Source organism: Narcine bancroftii, chromosome 11 (genome assembly GCF_036971445.1).
Source record: "Narcine bancroftii isolate sNarBan1 chromosome 11, sNarBan1.hap1, whole genome shotgun sequence".
Taxonomy (NCBI): domain Eukaryota; kingdom Metazoa; phylum Chordata; class Chondrichthyes; order Torpediniformes; family Narcinidae; genus Narcine; species Narcine bancroftii.
In genome coordinates this window covers 68254746-68282080 of record NC_091479.1, presented here as the reverse complement: position 1 = coordinate 68282080, position 27335 = coordinate 68254746, and the positions used below count along the sequence as shown (strand labels likewise).

At 41.3% G+C, this 27335-nt stretch overlaps 2 protein-coding genes across 11 annotated transcripts in view; one reads left to right on the top strand and one right to left on the bottom strand.

Moving 5' to 3' along the window:
- The window catches only part of ddx11 (DEAD/H (Asp-Glu-Ala-Asp/His) box helicase 11), a 152210-nt gene that overhangs the window by 102035 nt on the left and 22840 nt on the right, over nucleotides 1-27335 (bottom strand). For all 10 annotated transcript variants that reach the window (XR_011346544.1, XM_069903230.1, XM_069903232.1 and 7 more), the window contains exons 5-11: nucleotides 25471-25625; nucleotides 24430-24472; nucleotides 18222-18329; nucleotides 14940-15024; nucleotides 8831-9039; nucleotides 4161-4313; nucleotides 2872-2918 (exon numbers count right to left, since the gene is read on the bottom strand). Coding sequence is in view for 9 of the 10 variants with exons in the window: in XM_069903230.1 (XP_069759331.1) it covers nucleotides 2872-2918; nucleotides 4161-4313; nucleotides 8831-9039; nucleotides 14940-15024; nucleotides 18222-18329; nucleotides 24430-24472; nucleotides 25471-25625 (800 nt within the window). In the remaining variant the exon portion in view is untranslated. The remainder of the gene's footprint in view (nucleotides 1-2871; nucleotides 2919-4160; nucleotides 4314-8830; nucleotides 9040-14939; nucleotides 15025-18221; nucleotides 18330-24429; nucleotides 24473-25470; nucleotides 25626-27335) is intronic.
- The window catches only part of LOC138745845 (tetraspanin-33-like), an 84490-nt gene continuing 77918 nt past the window's right edge, over nucleotides 20764-27335 (top strand). The window contains exon 1 of the mRNA XM_069903238.1: nucleotides 20764-20885. The gene's annotated coding sequence lies outside the window, so the exon portion shown is untranslated. The remainder of the gene's footprint in view (nucleotides 20886-27335) is intronic.

Here is a 27335-nt window from a genome sequence, read left to right as displayed (position 1 = left end):
ATGATACTGCTTTCATGACAGGAGACAACAAGATCAGCCAGGACTGAACTCTCCAGAATGCAAAGCGTGGATACGCACAGAAGATCCTTAGACACTTGTGAAACACCAGCAACACGGGGCGCACGTGGCAATGGATCAACTATAACAGATCACAAGGCAACATTTTGAGTTAAAGACAACGATGCCTCCCTTTTTCTATGCCCAATTTGCTGAGAAAGACAGGTTGATGCCAAAGAAAGCTCTATGTCGCCTTGACGAATATGCCCCTACATAGCCATGGCCGAGATGAGGAAAACCCTATCCGAAGTGAACCCACACAAGGCAGCGGAGCCAGATATCAAACCAGGTTGAGTCCTGAAGGACTGTGCAGACCAACTGACGGAGGACCTTATGGACTGTTACAACGTACAACTGCAGCACTGCATAGTTCCCTTGGGTTTCAAAACAGCCCCCATCCTCTGCTCTGAATATCTGGTGATGGAATACATCAAAGTACACCACCAAGAGACGTTGGGCCATTTTAATTTGCCTATAGACAAAATCGTCCACTGATAATGCTAGAAATTTGTCCCTCCAATCCATCCTGACCCACCTGGAAAATGATGCTTCCTACGCCAGACTGGTGTTCATCGACTTCAGATCTTTTAATACGATCATTCACCAGAAGCTGGTGGAGAAGCTGTCCTCGCTGGGACTCAACTCTGTAACTGGATTCTGGACTCCTTAACGGAAAGACCAGTCCTGACCGAGTCAGCAGCAGAATGTCAAGCACCATCACATTGACCACTAGAGCATCTCAGGGATGTGTGCTCAGCCCACTCCTTTTCATGTTACTGACCCACAAAAGCAACATCAGATCCAGCTCCAAGAGTCATCGTTTGCTGATGAGCCAATAGCTGGTCTCATCACCAATAATAAGTCGCCCTACAGGGAAGAGGTGGACTATCTTGTGATATGGTGCGAGAATAACAACCCAAGTCTCAATGTGGACAGGACAAAGGAGATAATCGTGGATATCAGGAGGACCATGAACAACCACCGTCAACTACACAATGATAACTTGGTAGCGGAATAGAGAGCACCAGGTTCCTCAGAGTGTAGTTAACAAGTAACCTATCATGGACACACATAATCTCGTCACTTGTCAGGAAAGCACAACAGCAACTGTACATCCTGAGATGACTGAGGCAGACAAGGCTACTGGCCACCATCTTCTCTACTTTCTACAGCTCTATTGAGTGAGTCCTGGCTGGCTGCATCACAGTGTGGTACAGTTGCTGTAGAGCATTGGATCAGAGATCAATCCACAGGACAATATCAACAGCAGAGAGGATCACTGGGTCACCTGCTGCACCCCCCCACCACCCCCAACCAGTGATGTGATCTACCGGGATCGTTGTATGAAGAGGCTATGCAAAAATATTGAGGACTCCTTCCACCCTGCACACAGCATCTTTCAGCTACTCCCATCGCAAAAGAGATACAGGAATGTCAGAGCCAGAACTATCAGGCTGAAAAATAGCTTCTTCTCATGGGTAATGAGAAGGCTGAATGACCACTGAATGAACTGCTCATGCTAACCTGCCAATCATTTATTAAACAATATTTATTTATTTTGGTATTTATTTTTTGGGTGGCATGATTAGCGTAGCAGTTAGCGCAACACTATTACAACACCCACGACTGAGAATCTAATCCCACGCTGTCTATAAGCAGTTTGTACTTGCTCCCCGTTTCTGCATGATTTTTCTCTGGGTGCTCTGGTTTCCTCCCACCATTCAAAATGTAACGGGTGTGTAGGTTAATCGGGTGTAATTGGGCAGCACGAGCTCTGGGCCAAAAGGGCCTAGTACCGTGCTATTTGTCTAAATAAATTAAAAATAGGTGTGTGTGTGTGTGTGTGTGTGTGTGTGTGTGTGTGTGTGTGTGTATATGTATATACATAAAATGTACATATATCGCTTGTCTGTATGTGTATTATGTCTGGTTGTGTATTTACAGGATTTTGCACCAAGGACTGGAGAATGCTACTTCATTGGATTGTACTTGCACAATCAGATTATAATAAATGAACACGAATTGAACTTGAAAATATTTTTCTTCTCTTCCAGTAAGGAGCTTTTAGCATTGGAAGGATTTGCAGCTGATTAATGGTCCATACAAACAATTCCCATTATATCAGTTCAGTTCATTCTATGTGGTTTTATGGGTGTTCATAATCATACACACACAAAGGTGGACCCACTCCCACTGGATACATACTAGATAGTAACTCAAACTCCTCATCACCATTCACCAGTTTTGAAAGAGGCCAGGATTCAAGCCAAACAGACTCTGAAATGGCAATGCTAACAGAGTCAAAAGGCTCATTTGGCATAACCATGATGTCACAACAGCCCAGTCCCTTGGTCAGATGAAACAAGAGTATTCCAAGTGGACCAAGTCCAAAGAAATGGAATTAACTCCAGCTGAGTAGGGGATTGTTCAATTTTAAATTAACACTTTTGGTCCCCTTACATTTATTCCATAGATTCAGTCCCGCATGCATGCCACACCCAGCAATTCTCTTAGAATTCTTTTTGCCAAAACCAAAGAAATGGAGGTCAATGGCCTATTCAGTTTCACACAAAGCCTAATTCTATCTTGCAGCTCAAAGGATAATCATGAACCACAGACAATGATTGAGTTTGCATCACCCTCCCAACTCTCATCTAATATAACCAAGATCAGAGATCACACCTGGGACCATTATAGTGCGGTTCACTCTAGCACACTATACAAGTTAGTGAACAGTCATTGACCCTGTGCAATCCTACACCGCTCATAATGGAGAAAATTGAATCATGGTTTTCAAAGAAAATCAGATCTCACCTGTAACGCTCCAGATACTGAGAGAGTTGGGAGTGAGCACAGCACAACTGGAAAAAGAAAGACACAAGAAAACATTGAAGGGACTCACTTCGCCCACAGGGTTGCCAGATAATTTTTTTAAATGTTGTAAAAAGCACCAAAAGAACCAAAAAGAGCCTAAAAATCTTCTAAAACCTGCCAAATGACACTTTCTGCTGTGAATTGATTCAAGAAAGTGCCAAATTTCTGCCGCTTGGCGCCAAAGGAGCCAAATCTGGCAACCCTGTTCTCCCAATGTAAGTCAGAGATGTTTGCACACAACTTGCAAAGACCCAGTTCCTTCCCTGTATGTATATGCTTATGTATATATGCTCCATTTGCACTTACTGCTGCCTTGGAAAAGCAGCCAACATATTAAGAGATCCTGGCCACACACACTTCACCCCACCCACTCCTCCCACTCCCTTCGAGAAGAAGATTCACAGTGCAAGTTCACGTATCACCAGATTCAAGCAGTTTCTTACCCACTGCTATTAGACACCTGAAAGGACCTCACATTAATAAAAATAATGTTGCCTTTGGTCTATTCTAACAGATCTCTCTCTCTCTGCAGCACTGCATTATGTAATTTTTTTAAATTTCTGAACGATGTATGGATTTACAAGATGGATTACACACAAAATTAACTTTCTCACCGCACCCTCAGTGTACTTGACAATAAATTTGAAACACTGCACCTACCTCAGCACATTCATAATTAGCTAATCAATACAGCTCATGACTCAGTGTAAAAAGGGTAAAAGTTCCATTATTATCATGTAATACTACATTTAGAATGTAACATAAATTAAATTCTTTAATTTTGTCTACTGTAAAGACAGAGAATTGCCATTTTGTCAAGCATCTCTCACAGAAATGAGGCCCCAGCGAGGAACAAACTCGTAACCCCTGGTTTACAAGACAGTGCTCTAACCGCTGATCAGAGCCTCTGTCGCACAGGTTTGAGAACTAAGTGGTCCTCTCTTGTTCTTGAGGGTAATGTTAACACAATGAATATAATATAGAAGAAAACATTCTAGGCTAATATCTAATCTGTTCTAAATTAATTGATCTCAGCCTGGGGAGCAGCCAAGGCCTTTAGTTCGGGCCACAAAATAGGGAAGTTTCAAAGATACCAGAAAGGTAAAAGTTTGCAAGAGAGTGTGGAAGAGCAGTGGACTAGGTCTAATGATCAGCTTGTCAGGAATGGTGGATGTCAAAAAGCTCCCCATGCTGTATCATTCCACATTTCCAAGTGAACAAGTACCCACCTGTGATCCAGTCACTTTGTAGCTGTGAATGGCAGTGATGGTATCAATGAGGTTATGTGCTTCATCAATCACAAGCACCTGTCCCTTCAGTTTAATGCCAGAGGCCCGCCTGGTTGAGCTGTGTAGCAGTGTTTGGTAGGGCATCACTACCAGCTGTAAGAGAGGCAACATTCATTCTTCTTACAGGATCAACTAAACGTGTGCTCAAAATCTGCTGTAATCCAATAATCCTTTCATATCCTCATAAAACTACAAGAAACAAGTTACTGGGGTGCACCAATCATGAATCCAGGGGGACTGGCCCTGGCCTTCATCAGGCTAATCACAGCAATCTGTGTCATTTTGATCAATCGTTGGACCCATCACCACAATCCCCAGTTAAATGACACTGGAGTTGGCAGAAAGAACGACTGTGACTTTACAAGTTTAAAAAAAACTGAAGTGGATCCAATTTGATACAGTTAAAGATAACTCAAATGGAGCACAGAATCCAGAGCTGGGTCATGGTTGTAAATGATGTCATTTAACAAAACAATTATTATCTAATTCAATCTGAGGCGCCTGCAAGCTCACACCAAGACACAAGAGAAACTTGTCCGTGAACTACTCTTTGCAGACAATGCCGCTTTAGTTGCCCATTCAGAGCCAGGTCTTCAGCGCTTGACGTCCTGCTTTGCGGAAACTGCCAAAATGTTTGGCCTGGAAGTCAGCCTGAAGAAAACTGAGGTCCTCCATCAGCCAGCTCCCCACCATGACTACCAGCCCCCCCACACCTCCATCGGGCACACAAAACTCAAAACGGTCAACCAGTTTACCTATCTCGGCTGCACCATTTCATCAGATGCAAGGATCGACAATGAGATAGACAACAGACTCGCCAAGGCAAATAGCGCCTTTGGAAGACTACACAAAAGAGTCTGGAAAAACAACCAACTGAAAAACCTCACAAAGATAAGCGTATACAGAGCCGTTGTCATACCCACACTCCTGTTCGGCTCCGAATCATGGGTCCTCTACCGGCACCACCTACGGCTCCTAGAACGCTTCCACCAGCGTTGTCTCCGCTCCATCCTCAACATCCATTGGAGCGCTTACACCCCTAACGTCGAAGTACTCGAGATGGCAGAGGTCGACAGCATCGAGTCCACGCTGCTGAAGATCCAGCTGCGCTGGATGGGTCACGTCTCCAGAATGGAGGACCATCGCCTTCCCAAGATCGTGTTATATGGCGAGCTCTCCACTGGCCACCGTGACAGAGGTGCACCAAAGAAAAGGTACAAGGACTGCCTAAAGAAATCTCTTGGTGCCTGCCACATTGACCGCCGCCAGTGGGCTGATAACGCCTCAAACCGTGCATCTTGGCGCCTCACAGTTTGGCGGGCAGCAACCTCCTTTGAAGAAGACCGCAGAGCCCACCTCACTGACAAAAGGCAAAGGAGGAAAAACCCAACACCCAACCCCAACCAACCAATTTTCCCCTGCAACCGCTGCAATCGTGTCTGCCTGTCCCGCATCGGACTTGTCAGCCACAAACGAGCCTGCAGCTGACGTGGACTTTTTACCCCCTCCATAAATCTTCGTCCGCGAAGCCAAGCCAAAGAAAGATCTAATTCAATAATTAAACATTTTAAATCACTAAGTAACTGCCACTTTTCCAGAATATTAACCATGGTAAATCTTAAATAACATGTCAGAATTAAAGCCATTAAGCTCACTCATGCTTGCAAAGTTATTTTTCTTAATTCTAGGGATGAGCTTTAATTGAGGGGATCTGCCCTTCCCTGTTACACTAGCCAATCAATAACCCTAAATAGTCTTTCCTATACCTATCAGCCATGGTTGAAAATTTCTCCAATCACTGAATTTCAGCTTCCTCTGCCAGGTAGGCTTTCACTGGGAGATGTGAGTGGCCAAGGAAGCACTTCAGGGCTAACAATGTCTGTGAAACCCAGACATTCTTCTCTATCAATAAGTGTGTAAACCCTCCTTTATTCCAAGCACCAGTTGCAGGAAGCACTAAGGGTAGAATACACTCAGGAGGGGGCTACGATGTGCATCCTAGATATAGCAAAGTGATGCCACCCAAACCAAGCTGGATAAATCATAAAGAATATACCAGCTTAGACTATTACATGTGGTGAAGAACCAATTTAACCACATTCCCATCACATGCAATATGTAATGACAACTGCTCCATCTTCAAGAACAAACTCGCCTCCAACAAGGGTACCACTACACTAATGCAAAAATTTTAAAGAAAATGTAAGGAGCCCAAAACAAGATCTAGTGCACTAAAAATAGATATTCATAAGGCACAGAGACTATACAAGAGACTAATCTCCAGAGAATTTTCCATCAAACTCAACTCCATGAAAAGGTCAAGACCGTGAATAACCACTGCATTTTTAAAAATAATTTTATAGTATGTGAGCCCAAAACTTAATGCCTACTCATTATCTGCAAGGAGGTACTGGCGAGTTTCCTCATTGAACTGCAGCAGTCCACAGTGCTGTTGGAAAGGAATTCTAGCATTTCCACTCAGTAACAATGAAAATATAGCAATATGCTTCCAAATGAGAACAGCATACAACTTGGAAGGTTATATTCTAGTGGTGGATTTCCCCAAGTGAAAACAGCAGTAACATCAAGCAGATGAAGTCTTCCAATAAAATGTTAATTCCTGTTTCTCTCTCCACATATGCTGTCTGACCTGCTGAGCATTCCACCATTTTCTGATTTAAATAAAACATCTGCATTTTTTTTTTGATTTTTCACATGCATACAACCCTCAGAAGTCATAGATTTAGAAGGTGCTGTTGAAGCAGTGTTCGTTAATAGATAACAGTGCGATTTGCAAATATTACCCACTGCAACCAAAATTTACTAGTGATTAGGGATGCATAGATTGGTGGACAAGAATCCATTTAATAGGCTGCTTTGTCCTGGATAGTGTTTAACTGCGTGAGTGCTGAAACTGCATTCATCTTGGTATGAGTAAAATATAGTATAGGTACAAACTTTTATCCGAAATTCCGATGAATGAACATTTTTTCCATGGATGTCGTCTGCACACCTAAGTTCGCGTTTGGCACTAAACACGACCCGACTCAACCCATGCTTAACTCACGCTTGAATATCCTGTATCAGTAATTAGTGGAACCCTGGGGAATCCTTACTTCATACGTGCCAGCAGAAAAAAAAGTCTAGCATCTCCGATTCACCATATACAAACGCCCAATTCATCATAGACGGCCAACGCACTCCACCCCCCCCCCACCCCCCCTCATCCAGTGCCACTGCAAACACCCACCATTCAGCGTCTGAATCAGGAGCTTGGACAGACATTAGGTTGAGGTAAGGATCCAGTCGGGAGGTCAGATGGGCAAGCAGCCGGGGCATCAGAGGTTTGGACAGGTGGGCAGCCAGGACGTTGGGGTTCAGATGTGCGGGCATCTGGGTTGAGGATCCGCAGATGGGATCTCAGATGAGCGTGCTGCCAGGCCGTCAGGAGTTCCGATGGGCGGACATTTGGAGCAAAGGTTTTCTGAAGGGGCACTGAGAGCTCCAGTAGGCAGGCAGCTGGGGTGTCAGGAGCTACAGTTGGCAGATTGCTGGGGCGAGGGTCCACTGTCAGGACGTCGGGAGTTCGGAAGGCTGCTGCAAACACTCCCCTGTCCAGCACCACCGCAAACCCCCTCCCCCCCACCATCCAGAGACCCTTCTAGTTGGAGTGTATCTTTTTTTTTTCCGAAAAATTCTGAATTTCGAAAAGTGCCTGGTCCCAGGGGTTTTGAATAAAAAGTTCTGTACTGTATATTCCTGAAAAGTATGCTAAATAGTGGAAAGGTTTGGGAGAATCAGAAGGTAAGGCACTCAACCCAAGCTGGCCAGTCACCACCCCGCTCTTCGAGATAATGCTAACGTGTGGGTGCTTCAGTTCTTACAAACACATTTCTCAAGAAGGCAGACATCATAAAGGACTCCCATCACCCTGGTCAAACCTTCTCCCGCTGCTACCTCTGGGCCTGAAGACCAGCACCTCTAGTTTCAAGAACAGTTTGTTTCCAATGGCTACCAGTCTCCTGAACCTCTTCTTGTGCTAATCATAAAAGAACTGACATAAAAGAACTGTATGTACTATTGTAAACCCATTTTTTTCTTGCATTATGGCAATCAAGAATATTTATTATCAATTTTTGCATTTATTATCTCTTTTCAATTTAGTGTATACAATTGTAGCTTTTTTTAAAAATTGAAGCACCTGTTCATCTATAGCAATTAGAATTTTGGTGCTGATGTACTTTGTAAATATGTATGACAATAAACCCATTTTTGTTCAGTCAATTGTGATTTCTAGAATATTATTGACTTGATGGTATTGCTACTGAATATCAAGAGTAGGTAATCAGATTCCGTTGAGAATGTTCATGGTCACACTTATACCATCTGAATTGTATCTGACATTAATCAACCCCCCGCTTTGTCTTTTTGCCTGCAGGCATGGACTGCTTCATTGTCTGACTATCTGAAAATTATGTTCAATTTCAACAGAAGAAAACATTTAACTTTCCGAGGAGCTGAGAATATTGATCAAGAGACAAAGACAGTGCCCTGAAAAAACTGTGATATCACCTTTGGGAGATTGGTAACAAAGTGAACCTTTCCCTTACCTGTGCTGCAGGAATGGCATAGCGGCTGGCATAGTATGGGCACGCCTTCATTTCCTTCCCCAGCGACACCAACTGTTCTATGTCCTTCACCTCCACCAGCACCTCATCGCGCAGGGACTGCATCTGCTCGTGGCTGTAGAATGGGCAGGTCACTCGGCTCTTGCGCTTCCGTTTTGAAGTCTCCGCATCCCCACTGCCTTTTCTGTCAGCTAATGAAGAAAGATTTTTGGAACAGCAGCCCTTTCCTCTAACCTAATCTCTCTGAACCCTGGACAATGCTTCCGGCAAAAATAAAACCCCTTCACTTCTTGAAGTTGAAAAAGGAATCAGAATCACTTCTATGGAGGAACTAGAAACTGCATAGCACTAAACAAGTCCTCAGTTCACTCAGAAAAGTGTTATGGGCATTAAGAGGTAGCAGTAAAAAAGCACCTTGTCAATGGTAACAGATTAATTGTTCATGAGAAACTGATATTTGTGGGAGATTGCAATGGGAAAATTAGAACCACATTCATTACATTTCATCAATTCAAATTTTATCAACACTTCATATTTTATCGACAATAAAGCACTTTAAGATATCAACTTGCTTACTACCTTAAAACTCAACTGGGAGTCTTGCTCTCATGCAGAGGATTAATGACATCCTTCAATAAGTTTAGTAAACCTCTGCAACTCTTCTTGTTGTTTATCTACTATGTGTGACTGTTGCTGACAGGGAACATCACACAAAAAGGAAACAACCAATGTTTTCCAATTTGTGCTTTGAGCAAGGGTACAACTTGTTAATAATACTAGGCTACAGAACAGGAGGCCATGGTCTAAATCCAGCAACACATTGAGTTACCCTATTGTAGCAACAGGCACAGGAAGTACAACTGACCTCAGGGGTAGACAAGATAATTAAGACCCTGCACCTGATCTTTTCAAGTTAACACCAGATTAGGCTGAAAGCAATGCCCTGAAAGCAAAGCAAACCCTGGATGCTGCCACAATCAGTAGATGCTTTCAAATTGCAGCATCCAGGTAGCCCTCCTGGGATTTGGGTGCAATTACTGGGTTGTGGGTTCAGGATGCATCCTTCAAATAGCAGGTGGACCAACCTGTTAAATCGCCAACCAGGTGATTCAAGGGGGAATACCACCCGAGATGTCGTGGTGAGTGACGTGTCACGCACTCACAGGAACTATTGGCCATCAGTCAACCCCGTCAGTCGCTATCTGGCCCCCCCCCCCCCCAAAACAACATGCTTCTGCCGTGATCAGAGGACAGTGCGGGGGCCGTGATGTACCACTGCTGCAAACACCGCTCCACAGCACAGCACATCACAGCAGCGACCTATCCACCCTCCCCCCACCCACCCTCGATCACTGTTACGGCACCTCAGCCAGGGGTTTCCCTTTGATGCAAGCACTGATATCACCAGAGTAAGCGGGCCGGCCATTTCCCTTTTCAAACCGCTGGAGCAGGACACCCTTTCAAATTGCCATGTAACTGGAGAGCTAACTTTGCAAATTGCCCGGTTAACTCCTTTTTACACAGCAGTTTGAAAAGGCCCAGATGTGTAGGGGTGTAAAATTTGAACAGGGCTACTCTACTTTAAAACTCAGAAGTCTCAAACTGAGAACGAAGGGAAAGATGATAAAATAGAGGAATTTTTGGCTAAAATTGAACTGCCGAAATTGCAAGAAGAGGAGCAAAACAAACTGATAAAACCATTTGAAATAGAGGAAGTACAGGATATTTTAAAAAATCTGCCGAACAATAAAACGCTTGGAGAGGATGGATTCCCAATAGAATTCTATAAAACATTTAAAGAGTTATTAATTCCTCCTCTCCTGGAAGTAATGAACCAAACAGAAGAAACACAAAACTTGCCAGATTCATGTAAGACAGCAATAATTACAGTAATACCAAAGACGAGGAAGGATCCATTAACACCAGCTTCATATAGACCAATATCTCTACTTAATTCAGATTATAAGATAATAGCAAAATTATTAGCAAACAGATTGGCCGACTGCGTACCAAAAATAGTAAAACAAGATCAAACTGGATTTATTAAGAAAAGACGAATAGCGGATAATGTCTGTAAATTTATTAATTTAATTCAAGCAGTTCAAGGAAATAAGATGCCAACAGTGGATGTTGCTTTAGACGTTGAAATAGCCTTTGACAGGATAGAATGGAATTATTTATTCAAATTATTACAGAAGTTCAACCTACAAGAAAAATATATTAATTGGATTAAAGCATTGTATAATGGACCATTGGCGAAGGTGACAGTAAATGGATATGTATTGAACCAATTTAAATTAAGTAGGTCAACAAGAAAGGGATGTCCACCATCTCCTTCACTGTTCACTTCACCAATAGAACCATTGGCAGAACTGATAAGAACAGAAAATAAAATAAAAGGGATAAAAATAAAGAAGTAGTATAAAATCAGTTTATTTGCAGATGACATCATAGTATACTTAACAGAACCAGAAATATCAATAAAAGAACTACATAAGAAATTGAAGGAATATGGAGAAATATTGGGGTACAAGATCAATGCAAATAAAAGTGAAGCGATGGCAATGAATAATGCGAATTACAGAGTTTAAAAAAGAATCATCATTTAAACGGCAAACACAAGCAATCCGATACCTAGGTATTAGATTAGATAATAACTAAGACCACCTAAACAATTTAAATCATCAACCATTAATGAAGAAATTACAGGATGACTTAGAACATTGGAAAGAATTGCCACTAACATTGTAGGGAGGGAAAATTGCATTAAAATGAACGTCTTCCCAAGGATACAATACCTATTTCAATCGTTACCAATTCCCTTAACAGAGAAATCCTTCAAGGAACTAAAGAGAATAATAAGGAAATTCTTATGGAATGGGGGGAAACCGAGGATAGCACTAGGTAAATTAACAGAATGGTACAAACAAGGTGGTTTGCAGCTACCAAACTTAAAAAATTATTATAGAGCAGCACAATTAAGGTATCTATCAGATTTTTATCAAACAAGAGAATAACCAGATTGGACCAAGGTAGAGCAAGATAAAATAGGGGAGAAGGTGCCAGAACATATACTTTATAAGTGGGATGAAAAACTGGTGCAATATAAAAGCTCACCAGTACTGCATCATTAACTCAATATATGGAAGAAGATTCATGTAGAAAGGAAAAAACTAATTACCAACTACCAAAATTATTATTGACACAAAATCAGCTAATCCCTTTTACAACAGATAACCTTTCCTTTAGAGAATGGGGGAGAAAAGGAATTAAAAGTATAGAAAATTGTTTTTTGGGAAATAATTTATTATCATTTGAACAAATGAAGTACAAATATGGAATAACTCAAGGTACAATGTTTGCACACCATCAACTGAAAGCCTACTTAAAGGATAAATTGGGAAGCAGACTGAGATTACCAGAAGGAAGCAGCTTTGAATATATGATTACAGAAACAACGATAATAAAAAGATTTATAACGAACTTGTACATCAAGCTGCAAGAGAAGGAAAATGATGAAATAAGCTATAAACCCAAACAAAAGTAGGAAAAAGATTTTAACATAAAGATGAAAAATGAAACATGGGAAAAGTTATGCTCTGGAACTATGAAGAATATATATAAACACAAGGTTATGTATGATACAGTATAATTGGTTACACAGGTTATATATCACACCCCAAAAGTTAAAAAAAAAAATGGGATCCTGTATTGGAGGATTTAAACCATGCTTTCGCACCTGCAAGTCTGGGAATCAGTAACCTGCTTGAGACTCAGCAGACATAAGCTAAATTCCACCATGGGGCCCAGAGATGAAGTTATCTGACAAAAAGACATCTGTGTACCAAGAACATTTAATCTTCCTGCTTGTTTTGGTCACAGTCTTTCAGGCAGAGACCTAACCTTGACGCAAAATAAACCATTGTATTCAAAGTGATAAACTAGAAAGTTGTGTTATTCGATAGAAGCCTAGGCATGCTAGCTTGCTCACTTATCTTTCTTTTTTGTGCTGGGAATAGGTGCTTGGGTAAGCAGTTTTTGGGTAATATAAGCCATGGTCCCGCTGCTGAAGTTTGAGACTCTCCGAGAGGTGGCAACATCTCTCAGCAAGAAGAAGAACTTCTAGAGTCCAGCTAACGTCCCTGTCGAGGGAGGTGGAGAAGCTGCTACCGGCGCCCCGACAACCTACAAGTGCGCAGTCGTTGCCTCGTTTCGGCAGTTGGGACCAGTCCAGGCGTTGATAAGTATAGTTGGAAATCAGCTTTTGAATTTGTAATAAACATTTGTATAAACTGAACTGCTCTCGGTGTGTGTGTCTATTTTCTTTCGGTAGCTCAAACACTATGACCAAACGAACAAAGTGAGAGGTACAAGTTTACCCAGGACAGATCCAACATTATCAGATAATGTTTTCGTTGTAAAAAGGAAATGGAAACAATAGTACATGCAATTTGGGTATGTGAGAAAGTGAAAAAGTTTTGGGAAGATCTAAATCAGATATTAAATAAAAATAAAATCACAAAAAACAACATACCAAAAAATCCAGAGACCTTTCTTCTAAGAAATACAAGTAGTAAAGAATTAGGCCTCAAACTGGATGAAGCACAAAAAGGATTTATTATGATAGCCTTAGCTGTAGCAAAAAAATGTATAATGTCAACTTGGAAATCAGAAGAGATCCCGAGAGTACAGCAATGGTCCATAGAAATGAATAAATGTATTCTATTGGAAAAACATAACATATAATTTTTAAAAAATAAAGTCACATTATTTGAACAGATTTGGAAACCGTACATGGAACATAACAGAAAGGGCTTGCCTCGGACCTCCACCCCCTAAAATGATAAGAAGACAAAATGACTTGATCCAGTGTGTAAAAGTAGATGACACAATTTTCTTGTTTATTTTCATTGTGTGATGACATTGTTTCATGGTTGTATTGTATATGTTGAATGTTTAATGGGTTTGGAGCGCTTTCATCCCTAACGTCGAAGTACTCGAGATGACAGAGGTCGACAGCATCGAGTCCACGCTGCTGAAGATCCAGCTGCGCTGGATGGGTCACGTCTCCAGAATGGAGGACCATCGCCTTCCCAAGATCGTGTTATATGGCGAGCTCTCCACTGGCCACCGTGACAGAGGTGCACCAAAGAAAAGGTACAAGGACTGCCTAAAGAAATCTCTTGGTGCCTGCCACATTGACCACCGCCAGTGGGCTGATAACGCCTCAAACCGTGCATCTTGGCGCCTCACAGTTTGGCGGGCAGCAACCTCCTTTGAAGAAGACCGCAGAGCCCACCTCACTGACAAAAGGCAAAGGAGGAAAAACCCAACACCCAACCCCAACCAACCAATTTTCCCCTGCAACCGCTGCAATCGTGTCTGCCTGTCCCGCATCGGACTTGTCAGCCACAAACGAACCTGCAGCTGACGTGGACTTTTTACCCCCTCCATAAATCTTCGTCCGCGAAGCCAAGCCAAAGAAAGAAAAATGGGTTTGGAGGGGGGTGGGAAGGAAAGGGGGGAATAAAAGGGGAGAAAATGCCACTGTGCATATTTAAGAGAGAAATGTTTGTATGTATTTTGATTGATATGGTTCACAGTGTGAAAAATTTTTTAAATTAAAAAAAAACTCAGAAGTCAAAATTCTGTCAATACTTTGTTCCGAGATTCTTGTCTCCCAAAACCTGACCACCAACCCTTCTCGCAGAATTTTAAATTGTCAGATCAGCAAATTCAGCACAATAATGCAGAACATCATCAAATATCTCTAACAAAGGGCCAAAACCATTAAATAAATGAATGTCCAGTTTCATCCTCGTGTAATAAAATCCTACTGTGAACTGCTAGATTCTGTTATCTTAACGCTCAACATTCACAGGCCATTGCTCTTGTGTATTTAATTAGCATAGACTCTATTTGAAGATTCAAAATTCCTTTATTGTCCCTTTTTTTGTCCTGCAGAGTGATGCACCTTAATCAATATGCACCTTCACCCTTATCTAACGAGTGATACACCTCAAGTTGCTGATGGATTTGGGGGGAAAAAAGCTGCAGAAGAGCTTCGCATAAATTCCACAAGAAGACTTACATTTGTTCCTCTGCATTTCCAGGCATCGATCGTTGATCAGCTGGACTGACTTCAGGCACCTCACTTCCTCATTTACACACAGGTTCTTCAGGATAAATGGAGGAAAAGAGAAAAAAGAAAGCACACATTCTTTTACCAGTCATTGACTTAATCTATTAACAGGTGAAATTAGGGTACTCGAATTAGTCAACATTCAACAACTGATCAGCCAATCTGGGGTTTTTCATCCTGTAACGTGGCTGATGTTCTAGTTCAGAAGATCTAGCCCAAGGAGGACAACAAAGAATCTTGAATTGGATTTTGAGCCATGAACCTTGTTTCTAGTTGGGAGGTGGTCAGATCAGCAGCATGGCTTGCCAATCACTGAGCCATCTGCTTTCCAACAGCCTGCTTACCAAAACCAGACACTTGTGATGTCACTTAGATATTGATGTAGGCAAAAAAACCATCAACTGAGATATTTTGGTGCAACAAGAGATGTCTACTTGTGTGAGACCCTGGCCGTTCCCACTCCCTGGCTCGTTTAAAGACTCCTGGGATGAATGATAGAACATAAGAAATAGGAGCAGGAGTCAGGCATCAGGCCCATTAAACCACTCAATAAGATTATGGCTGATTATAGATCCAGCCATCTGCCTTTGCCCCATAACTCTAATGCCCTGCTATACAAAAACATGTGTATTAAATATATATGAGGCAGCCTCTACTGCTTTCTTAGGCAGAGAATTCCAGATTCACTTCTCTGAAGAAAGCAATTTCTCCTCATCTCCATCCTAAATCTACTCCCCTGAATCTTGTGGCTAGAACGAGGGGATATAGTCTCACTAGTAGAAACATCACATGGTCAATATACAGTACAACTCCAATTACCCCAAAAAAATTTTAGACCCAGAAATGATGTCTGTTTGACTCTGAACATTTTTTTTTGGATAATTGAGGATTTCAGAGAGAAAAAAAAAATCAGAAATCCTCACTTACCCAAAAAATTTCAAAGCCAAAAATGACGTCATTTCACCTCCGAAAATTTTCAGGTAAATGAGGATATCCAAAACAACCAGAAATCCCGTTATCCAAAAAAAATTTTGGAGCCAAACTGATGTCACAAGTCAAAAATCTTTGGAAAAATCTGAGTAAAATTTTGAGTTTTTGGTGTTGGATTTATCTTATTTTGTTCAGGTTGCTTTTGGCTGAGAATTAAACATTATTTCATGCTTAAAAACCTTCCCTTGTTTGTTGTTGTTTAAAAACTGTTACAAGTTTTTGCTGTTGCTACTGGGCTGCTTTTTTTAAAAGACCAGTTCTCCAAAATGTCATTTATCCGAAATAGATATGGTGCTGACCATTTTACAGAATCGGAGTTGTACTGTAATTGTATCTCCAAACTTCCAGCTAAGTTATTCTGGCCAAATAACACAGGACAACAATTTTGCCTCCCCCCCCCCACAAAAAAAAAGTTTGCTTTCTGAAAAAAATTTGGGCATAACAGACAACTTCAAACTGAACAAAGATTATTTCAGATTTGCTGTTGGAGAAAAATTAAATTAGCCTTTATTATATTTAATGTGTTTAATCGCATAATAAGGCTGACACATTGTATTAGTTCAACTGATTTCTTTTTGTACTCAGCATCTGATGGCTCTTGTTGTCAGTGTCCAATTGTCCCAATACCACTTTTCTACAGTCGCAATCTCCTGGTGAAACCTTTCACCCTGTTCATCACTGGCTGCACCAAGATCAGCAGGGAAGGCGTCCAAGTGCGAATGCAGACAATGAATTCTCGATGACACGTTGCATTTCGTGGTTTCGAAGGCTTGTAGCATGTGGTCAATCAGCTGGATGATTCACAAAAATATGCTATATCTAAGAAATGGTATGTGATTAAGAAAATTTCAAGGTGATTTTCGTGATCAGCAGTTCAAAATCCATAAGATACATCCAAGTGTTCAGGATGCAAAATCTTCGTTATCCAAATTCCATGAAAGCAGAACTATGGTGTAGTCTTTAAAACCTATCCCACAACCCTCCCCCCACCTCACACTTGACTGATACTAAATTTCTAGTAGTGTTTGTCACCTATATCTTTGATTGGAGTTGGGGAGCAGTGGATGACGTTAAGACACCTCCCCAGCCCTAAGAAGGTGCAGCTGAGAATTACCACCAAGGACTTTCATAGTAAATCACCCGTGCAATAAAGGAAATTGACACCAAGAGCAGGCATAAGTGCTGATGCACTGCAGTTCACTCACCAAAATCAATCTGGAATGCAAAGAACAATTAGCAGTGCATTACATGGTTGCAACTTGCAACTCAGTGGCAAAGCAAATGCAGGAAAGGTGATGTAGTCAGGGTACTGATGAATTTTCAGGAAATGACTCTTCACCAGATTAAGTGTTTTTACTCACACAGGCTTCCTACCGATCTTGCTTGCATGAACATATAGGGTTAACAAAGACTTGTGCTACGCAGGATTTCATGAATGACGGCTTGGGAAAAATCAACTCTATTGCAAAGAGATGTACGATTTTTAAAAAACCAGGAGCATTTGGTGCAGGTTCACGTTCCTCATTTCTGAACCCTCACTCATCAATCAGGAAAGCAAAATTTTGATTCAGGATGCGAGCAAAGAAAGGTGAGGGATAGCATAAGAAGTTCTGTGGCACCACTCCCTTCGAATCTCCACTTTAATCGATTTCCCTGTTGATTTATTTCCCCACTTCAAGTGCCATCAGCCTTTAAACATTCAAATCAGGATGAACAGCAACTGTTCAAGTTCATTCTTTTCCATGATCTCAACCATGGGGACCCTGAACACTCCTCTTCCTGCTACAGACCCTTGAAACACTAGCATCACTGAGTCAAAGCATCCGTGATTCATCTCCATTTCCCTGACCCTCTCAAATGGATCAAGACAAATACTGATTTTTACAGAAACTGGTGAAATTCCTAAAGTGAAAACCAGAAAACATTACAAGGGCTTAGATGAATGTACATCTGTTTACAAAGAAATAGAATCAAGACCCTTCCTCTGAACGATCACTGGTTCTGGTGAAAGGTTGTCCAACTGAAATTTTAAGTGTTCCGTTGGATAACTAGAGAAGCAGGTTGTTTTAACTCTACCTAACCTGCTGAATATTTTGTGACTCATTGGTGCCTGAATTTTTTTGTCTTGCCAGATGATGAGGCATTCTTCAAATGTTCTGATTTTTTTTTGGATTTTTTTTTTTTTTTTTTTTTAATCATACCTATGAACTTATAAAGCCATAGGACCAACTCCTTACTTACCTGCCGAGACCCAAGTGCCACCAGCCTGATCTCTTTGCCAAAAGGACTTTTCTTAACTTCGTGTATGAACTGAGCGAGTTGGGAGTGTGTACGACTGCAGTAATAGATCTAGGAAGTGAAAAATTGCATGAGGTTAGCTCAAAAACAGTGGATGTTCATAGCTCTGATAATCTTTGAGTTTCTCACTGCCTGCCCCTCAGAACACATGAGAATAATCCTGGCATTAATCTTGTTCGAGAAGGTGGCTGTTCCTCTGAGAAATCCTAATACCTTTGAGATCAAAATAGAAATGCTCCCAGAATGATGCAGTTCAAAGCCCTATAGGTTAAAAGATATCAGGTCCCATTCTAGCCTGCCTCGTTAAATATCTCAGCATGGAGTTTAAGTTACAACAATTTGCTTTTGGACTTAGAACTAAAATAGTTTAACAAGTAATTCCTAGCAACTATCCTGCATCTAACCACTGTCCCGTAAATACTACTGGATATGGATGTCCTGTGATCATGGGAGCTCTCATTCAAAATATACTTAGGCTCACATACATTAGCTACCCTTGCTGCAGACTATTCCTATGGGTGGCGGGGAAAATTACCATACATGGATGCTGCTGGGAGGTGCTCACAATTATTTCAGACTCTTGGCAACTTTCTATAGATGTGTGATGAAAAGCATACTGACTGGCTGCATCATGGTCCAGTATGGGGACGCTGCTACCATCAGGAAAGAGGTCAGGAACAGTTGCTACCCCTCCACCATCAGATTCCTCAACAATAAACTAAATCAGGAACTTATTTAAAGATTCTTACTTTTGCACCTTATTGAATTTTTTTCCCCTCTGTATTGAAGTTTATTTACATTTCCTTATTTGTTTACATGTATATGTTGAGTCAGTTTTTTTGCACCGCCAATAAATGGTAATTCTGCTTTGCCCGCAGGAAAAAGAATCTCAGGGTTGTATGTGATGTCATGTATTTACTCTGACAATAAATCTAAGATCTGACCTGCTTGGTTCTGCATTTCATAGTTCCAGCAAGCTCTTTTTAAAAATCTTATCTGCCCTCATACATCCATTAACGGGACAGAACTAAAAGCATCTCTTCACCTGGACAACTTGGTATCTATCCATCCTACCCAGGGCTGGCACTGCCAGTAGGTAATGCTAGAACTGATTTTCATTATATAATCTCCAGTATTGCCTTCCTTCTTGAGTTACCTTATCCCAGTGGGGACTTGACACATTATTGCTACATATGCAAACTCAGACAAGGAGGCTGCTCTGTTTTCTCATCTATTGCCTTTCATTTCATACTCCAGTATAATGATCAGGAGCTGGAATATTTGCTAGCATTACAGTAGGTTTTAAATACCAGAGCCTGTGGTTATACTGAGTGGGCAGCTCGGTTAAGGACATCAACTTAGATGGAAATTCCAAGGAGCTAGTTAAGATTTTAAGACGTAGATTTGAACAAATGTGGTGGTCAACTGCAGGCATTCACCTCTAGCACTGAAATGGCTCTTTTAAAAATCACCAAAGACAAATACTTACATGTCAATTTTGCCATATCTGTCTCTGCTTGTTTATCTCTGACATCTTCACTAGCACTCCAATTGAGAGATACACCACGTTTGCTTTCACTCCAATTATCCAGGAATGGGCAGTAAAAACCATAAATAGCTTCACTTTCCAATCCTACCCACCAACTTCTTTGTCCCAAGAAACCAGCGTCCTTCCTCCACTTCCCACTTCTCATGTTTCCACCAGCAACCAAATCCAAAATATATCAATATTTATACATACACGGACATCACTCAATATTACTTCACCTCAGTTCTTTAAAATTCCCTACTCTCACAATTGTCATTCTTCTTGGAAAACATGTAATATTTACCAAGTAAATACTGGGAATAAGTAAGACATTATCTGTTGTCACAACTACATTCTATTGCTATTAATTCCATTTTATTCCTTACTCGAAACTTTGAAGATGAATCAAATTAATTTCAACTGTGTCATATTTGATCATCAGATATACTTTGGACAGTATCCAGACCATTACCAAAATAATTATAACAAGTTTATTATTATACATTGTACAATGCATACATGCATAGAAATTTTCACTTACTGTAGCTAAACAGGGTCTTCATGAAAAAATAACTGCAACATGTACATTAAATTAAAAAAAAACACAAAATATGGGATAACAATTATTCAGTTACAGTAAGAATAACTGAAAACTAATCAACCGAAATTCCAAATATTCATGTTTTTTTTGGGTGAGACATGTCACAATTTGAAAAAAGTTTGAAATTTTTTTTAACCCACCGCGCTCAAATGGTGGTTTGTCGCATTTTTAGCGCTATTTTGACTGCGGTGCTCTCATGCACTGCACTGTTGGAAGATGTACAGTAGTTGCAAGGGCAAAAATGTCCGTAGATAGTACTAGTGATGTCAGTAAGAAGAAAAGGAGGAAGTGTTTGTCTGTCTACAGAACAGAAAGACAAGCCGTTGCCAAAACTAGACAGTGGTAAACATCTAACAGAGGAGTATGGTGTTGGAACAACCACAATCTATGACCTGAAGAAACAGAAGGATAAATTGTTGAAGTTCTATTCTGAAACTGAAGAACAGAAATTAATGAAAGATGGAAAAACACTGCAAAGGTAAAAATTAAAAATTGGAGCATGTATTGATGGAGTTGGATCAGAAAACGTTACAGTAAACACATGCACTTATTGGATTGCTGATCATGAGACCAGCAAAGTTTTCATGACTAATTGATAATTGAAGAGAACTGTGAATATTTGGTAGGCTGGTTGAGCAGATTTTTAAAAAAGACAGAGCATTAAATTGTTAAAGATGAGTGGCGAAAAAGTATTTGCTGACCGCGAAGCAGTGGAGAGATTCATTTGAGTTTGCCAAGATCATCACTGATGAAAACCTGAACTCAGAACAAGTCTACTGTCCCAATGAAACATCACTGTTTTGTTGTTTATACCCCAGAACACTGGCAACAGCTGATGAGACAGCCCCTACAGGAATTAAGGATGCCAAGGACAAAATAACCATGCTAGGATGCAGCAGGTACACATACGAGTACCGTAAATATTCGTGTATAATGCGAAAAAATTTTCCCCTCAAAAATAGAGGGGGTCGCGTTATATTCGAGAGTATAATTTAAAAAAGAATTTTTACAGGCGAGCGGCAACATGACTCAGGTGGGCAAGGGGAGTCATGAGAGACATCAACGCGACTCAGGCAGGCAGGCGGCCAGAGAGACAGCAGCGCAACTCATGCGGGTGAGGGAGGGGGTCGTATTATACACGGGGGTAAAGTTTTCACTCTTTTCCTCCTCAAAAATGCGGGGGGGGGGGGGGAGGGGGGTGGTTCGCATTATACACGAATAATTACGGTAAGCTGGTTGTTAGGCAAAAGCATGCACCCTTGCTGTTTTAAAGTAACAAATTTCTTACCAGTCCATTATTATCCCAACAGAAAGGCATAGGTTACCAGGGATATCTTTTCCCATTAGCTTAATAAACATTTTGTTCCAGTGGGCCGTGCTCGCTGCAGGAAAGCTGGACTGGCTGCCAACTGCAAGATTTTTTTTTATTCCTTGACCACTGTTCCATTCATCCTCCAGGTGGAAGTCTCAACAAAGATAATATTTGCATCATGTACCTTCCCCCAAATGTGACTTCCTTAATTCAGCCACGCGACCAAGGTATCCTTAGATTACCGTAGAGTGAATACAAAAACACTTTCTTCAACAACATGCTGCCAGCAGTGTTCAGGGGTTTGAGTGTGACAGGTTTCCAAAAGGAGTTTACCATAAGGATTCCATTTATGTAGCTGCCATCACTTGGAGCAAAGTGACTAAAGAGACAGTTGTACATGCCTGGCACAATCGCTGGCCTACAACTATGTTCCTTGATGAAAATGATGAAGAATTTGAAGGATTCCATGTGTCAGGGATGAAAAATTGTTCTAATCTCTAGAAGGAGGATATTGAAGAAGTTTTTAAAACACTGATAATGATGCTCCAGTTGTTCATTTACTAACCAATAGTGAAATAGCTGAACTTGTTCTGCATCCAGGTGAGCGCGATGAAAAGGACTTAGAAAAACTGCCTACAGGTGACATTGTGAACATGTGTGATGGAGTTATTGATGCACTAGAACAGCATGCATTCATAACAGAACAAGAGATCATGTCAGTATATAGAATCAGAGAAAGACAGCCAAGACAAAAAACATTGTTAATGAGGTAGATGACACAGGAGGACACATTGGTAAAAACCAGCGGGAAGAAATCCTACTCCTTGTTGCTGCATTTTGTAAGCAGAAATCACATTTTTTGGTAAGAATTAAACATTATTTCATGTCTGAAAAACATTCTGTTGTTTAATGCAGATACAAGTGTTCTGCTGATCCTATTGGTCTGCTTAGAGAAAATGCCAGAATATCCGAAAAATCTGCTTAACCGAGATAGGTTCCCAAGCATGTCGTATAATCAGAAATGTACTGTACAAGAAAAAAGTGTTACAATAGTGCAGACAGTCCTTTTGTATTTCCATCTCTGTTACACCAACCCACTCTGCTATGCTGCATTTTTTAACCCTCTAGACTTGTCTACTCCTATGCATTCCTGGTTGAGTACTCTTTTATTCTACCTTCCATGAAATTCAACAGAGTTCTTAAATTAGTGGCACAGGAGCGCCTTACAGCTTAAAGAATGCTGACTCAGGAGATGTCTGTGTAGAGTTTTTCCTGCTCTCCACCAGTTTCCTCTGCAAATCAAAAACATGTTGTTGGATTCATTGGGTACTAATAATTTTACCCAGCACTGGTGGGTAGCTGGAAAGAAGGTGGCAGTTGATGGGCATGCGATGAGAATAGTTTGCAGAGAGATATATGGTGTAAATGATCTGAATGAGTGGGCTTTGAGAGCAGATGTAGATTCAATAGGCCAAATGGCATTTCTGTGTCTTAAAGAAATATGAGAAACCACATCCAATTCACCAGTTTTCCCCAATTCATGTGAAAAATACTGCTAAAGCAACGCATCAACTTTAAGAGCCCAATTCACAACTGCAAATTCTTTGCTGGCCCCCTCTCTCCCACTATCACAGATAACCTCTATCCTCTCAAATCTATGGAATACATGTTCTTCAGTTCTGTTCTTCAGAGCATGTGGTCATCACTAGTAGCTATGCTGTCAAACAACACAGAATGAGCCCTTTGGCCCGACTCATTCATAGCAAGCAAGTTGGCACTCTGGCCTTGTTCATTTGCCTGCATCTAATTCATTTCCTTCTAAACCATTCTTATACACAAATCCGTCCAGATATCTTTCAAGTGTAACAATTGTGCATGCTTCTCTAGATTTTGCTGGCAGCTTGTTTCAGATATAGACCTCTCTCAGTGGAAAGTTGTCCCTCAGATTCCTCTTCAATCTCTCCCCTCTCACCCTAAACCCTTGCTCTTCAGCTTTAGAATAATCGACCCAGGGAAAAAAAACCGTGAGCATTTACTTTATCCATGTCCCTCATGATTTTACAAAGCTCCACAAGGACAAACCTTTGCCTCCTATGTCTTGAAGGAAGAAAGAACTGGTCTGTTCAATCTCTCCCTAAATACAACTCAACCTTTCAGGTCCCAGCAATATCCTGGTGAATCTCTTCCAAACCCCTTCCAATTTAATGACGTCTTTCCAATAGCTGGGAATCAAGAACCCAGTACTCCATGTGGCCTTATGCAGCTTATTCAGTGGCCTTGTGCAGCTTATTCAGGTGGTCCCAACTTTTGTACATGGCCTAATTTGGATAAGTATAACAATCACCTTCTCCATCTCCTTGTCCTCCTAAGTTGCCACTTTTGGGGAACTAGGCACTTACACCCCAAGGTCAGTGTTGCAATTTCTTCCCTAAACTCTCTCTCTAGGATTTCTTCCTTTGAGGTGCTCCTCAAAAACCTCTCCCAAGACAGCTCAATGTTCATATTTATTTGATGCACCAGGAGCAACTACATAAATCTACTAAAAGCAATGTAAAGATGCATATTGTTGCTGCAGTCACATTTGAAAATGAATGATTAACATTCAAAGATCAGTGATATAGAACTCAAGCCCCAAGAGGCCCCTTTTGATGATGTACATTAGGCATAAATCACTAAAATAAGTGGTTTAGGCAATATCTGTCCTCCAAACCTTAGTCACATGTTCTTCTTCCAAATCATCCTCATCAGACAAGCTGGAAAAAATGAAAAAGGGAAGAACCAGCCATAAAACATCATAAAAAAACATGTTTATACTATGCAGCGCAGCAGTGATTAGCTTTTCACAGGATTTATATGGTAATTCTTCAGTGCACAGAATAATCAAAGTCCATTATAATTTACTCCAACTTCACGTGCTTTGGTGAAGTTCAAGCAGGCTGGCAGCCAGCCCATCCAAACTTCCCTCAGTGACCAGTTTCACACAAATAGAGGGCAAGCAGCTCACACCAAACACTTACGAAATAACTGCTCGCTATGAAGTGTTGACAAGAGATCATGAACAGGAACAAGGGCTCGTTGTTATTTTCCCCAGTCTATTGGCACCAAGGTCAGCTAGCTGCAGTTTTAGTTGCCAGACTGACCAAGACTAAACTGGCTAAAGATTGCAACAATCTCTTTCAACATCAGCTGTTTTTCCTACTGGGAAGAGCTGAGTAATTTAAAAGTTCAGGTAAGTAATTATGAGTTACATTGTTATGTGCAATCATCAAATTCTGGTCACTCATGTTTTCAAAATGCTGCGATGAGAGCCACACCAACAATGCAACTCCCAGGACCTAGAAATAAAAATTTACACAGCAATAAAGTGATAGGGAGTGGCTAACACTCAGTTTGTAACATTCTTAAACAAAAAGAAAGAAAGTTCAACTACTTCCTCAGATACTTGGGAGATGCCCAAACAGATCAATGTCCTTCTGAGAGACTGATGCTCTGTCACAACAATACCTCAAGAGCTGTTAAAATGATTCTCACTTGTACTGAGTACATGTGCCTGACTAAAATGACAATCATTATCATATTAGTGAGCCCTTATTTTGTACAAACTGGCAGATTTCACTACAATAACAGCAACAAAACTTCAGAAATGTTTCATCAGTTACAAGACACTTCACGATGCATTAAGATTACAAGAACTATTTAATGAATGACCTAATTTTCATCATCACAGAGCAAAGCCAAGACTTTTACCTACCCAGAATCCTTTGATTTCTTTTCATCATCACTCTCGTAATCGGCAAGAATGAAGCCCTCGTCCTCCTTATCCAGTAGGTCGGTGTTCGACGCCTGTTCAGAGGTCACCTCTTGTTTACAGATCTGAAGGAGGCATGCGGTGTCAATGTCTTCTCTCTGAGACCAAGCACAAATTTCCAGCAATCACTAGTTTGTGGAAGACAGATCACCTTACAGCACAGAGAAACTGATAGATATAGTGAGAAGATAATAGACTCAAGGGTGAAAAGCAAAATACCTCAACTTTTTTTTTACCATGAATTTGGAGGAATATATGAAATAATGAACCAAGTTGCCTCATGAACAAACAGCACTCTTTTGCGCAGAGAGACTTAGGAGTGCATGTGCAGGAATTGGAGAAGGTTGGCGTGCACATGAAACAAGAAGCCAAATACAAAGTTATCTTCATTGCTCGAGGGATCGAATTTAAGAGTACAGAGGTTCTACTGCAAATGTACAAAAAAAAGGCAGTGCTGCCAGAGCTGGTGTAACAGCCACACTGCTGCTGGTATGGACCCGGGTGAGCGGAGACATAGCGCTCCTCAGCAGAGTTCAACAGCCTGGCCCTAGTGCTGGCAACTCCATACAGCTGTCAAGTGGCCTACTAGTGGGGCCAACAGTGTTTTTAGACTAAGATTCTGTAACCATGATAGTTGCATCTGTGTGCTTGACAACAGCCACGAAGAGTTGCAGGTTCCAGGAAGCAGCGGCTCAGAACAGGGCACCAGAAATTGGGAGAGTACCCCCCCCCCCCCCACCACAAAGCAGAGGAGGCGATCCTACAGGATGGGGACCACAGAAGCAGACCATTGAGGGGCTCAGGGGCTGAGGGACCCACGTGGCCTGCAGGCTGCTGGACACTGATATATGGGAACCAGGATTGGAGCTGCAACTTGAGAGGCTGCTGCGAGCAAGAAGAGCTTTGGGTGCTGAAGGCTTCCTGATCGTGTGGCAGGTTTGGATCTGGAGCTTGGGTTGCCAGTGAATCAAACAGGGGCCTGCTTTGCTACAGGGGCACTGGAAGCAAATCCAAGAACACTCAGTGATTCAAAAGGGACGATCTTTTTCTTCTCTTTCTCATATTGTAAGGGGCACCAGGTAACACTAATGGCAACTCCTAGCCTGCAATTTCATGCAAAATTACATTTTGTCTTATTACATGACAATAAAGGAATCTTGAATGTTGGTGAGGTCACAAATGCAGTACTGAGTGCAGATCTAGTCTTCTTTTGAGGGAGAATATACTGGCTTTGGAGGCAGGGCATAAGACAAGGAGTTTAGTTATGAAAAGGTTAGCTATGAGCAGAGATCGAGTAGTCTAGGATATTACTCATTGGAATTCAGGAGATCTAGAAATATACAAAATTATGAAAAGGGTGCACAGTTGTCGGCAGAATCACAAATGGAAATGAGGAAGCATACAGGAAGGAGTTAGACTCGATGGATGGTGTAACCACAACAACAAACTTGCTTTCAACATCAGCAAAACCAAGGAGGTGATTGTGGACTTGCAAAGAAAGTCGGGGAACACGACCTAGTCCTCGAGGGCTCAGTAGTGGAGAGGGACAAGAACTTCAAATTCATGGGTGTCAACATTTCGGTAGGTCTGTCCTGGAGCCTCCACGTTGATGCAATCAAAGAAGGCTCGCCAACTGCTATACTTTGTGAGGTATATCACCGAAGACTCTCGTAAACCTCTACAAGGGTACCAATGGAGAGTATTCTGGTTGACTATATCACTGCCTGGTATGGAGGTGTCAACTGTCAGGACAAGAATAAACTCCAGAGGGTTGTTAACTCGGCCTATGACATCACAGGCACCAGACT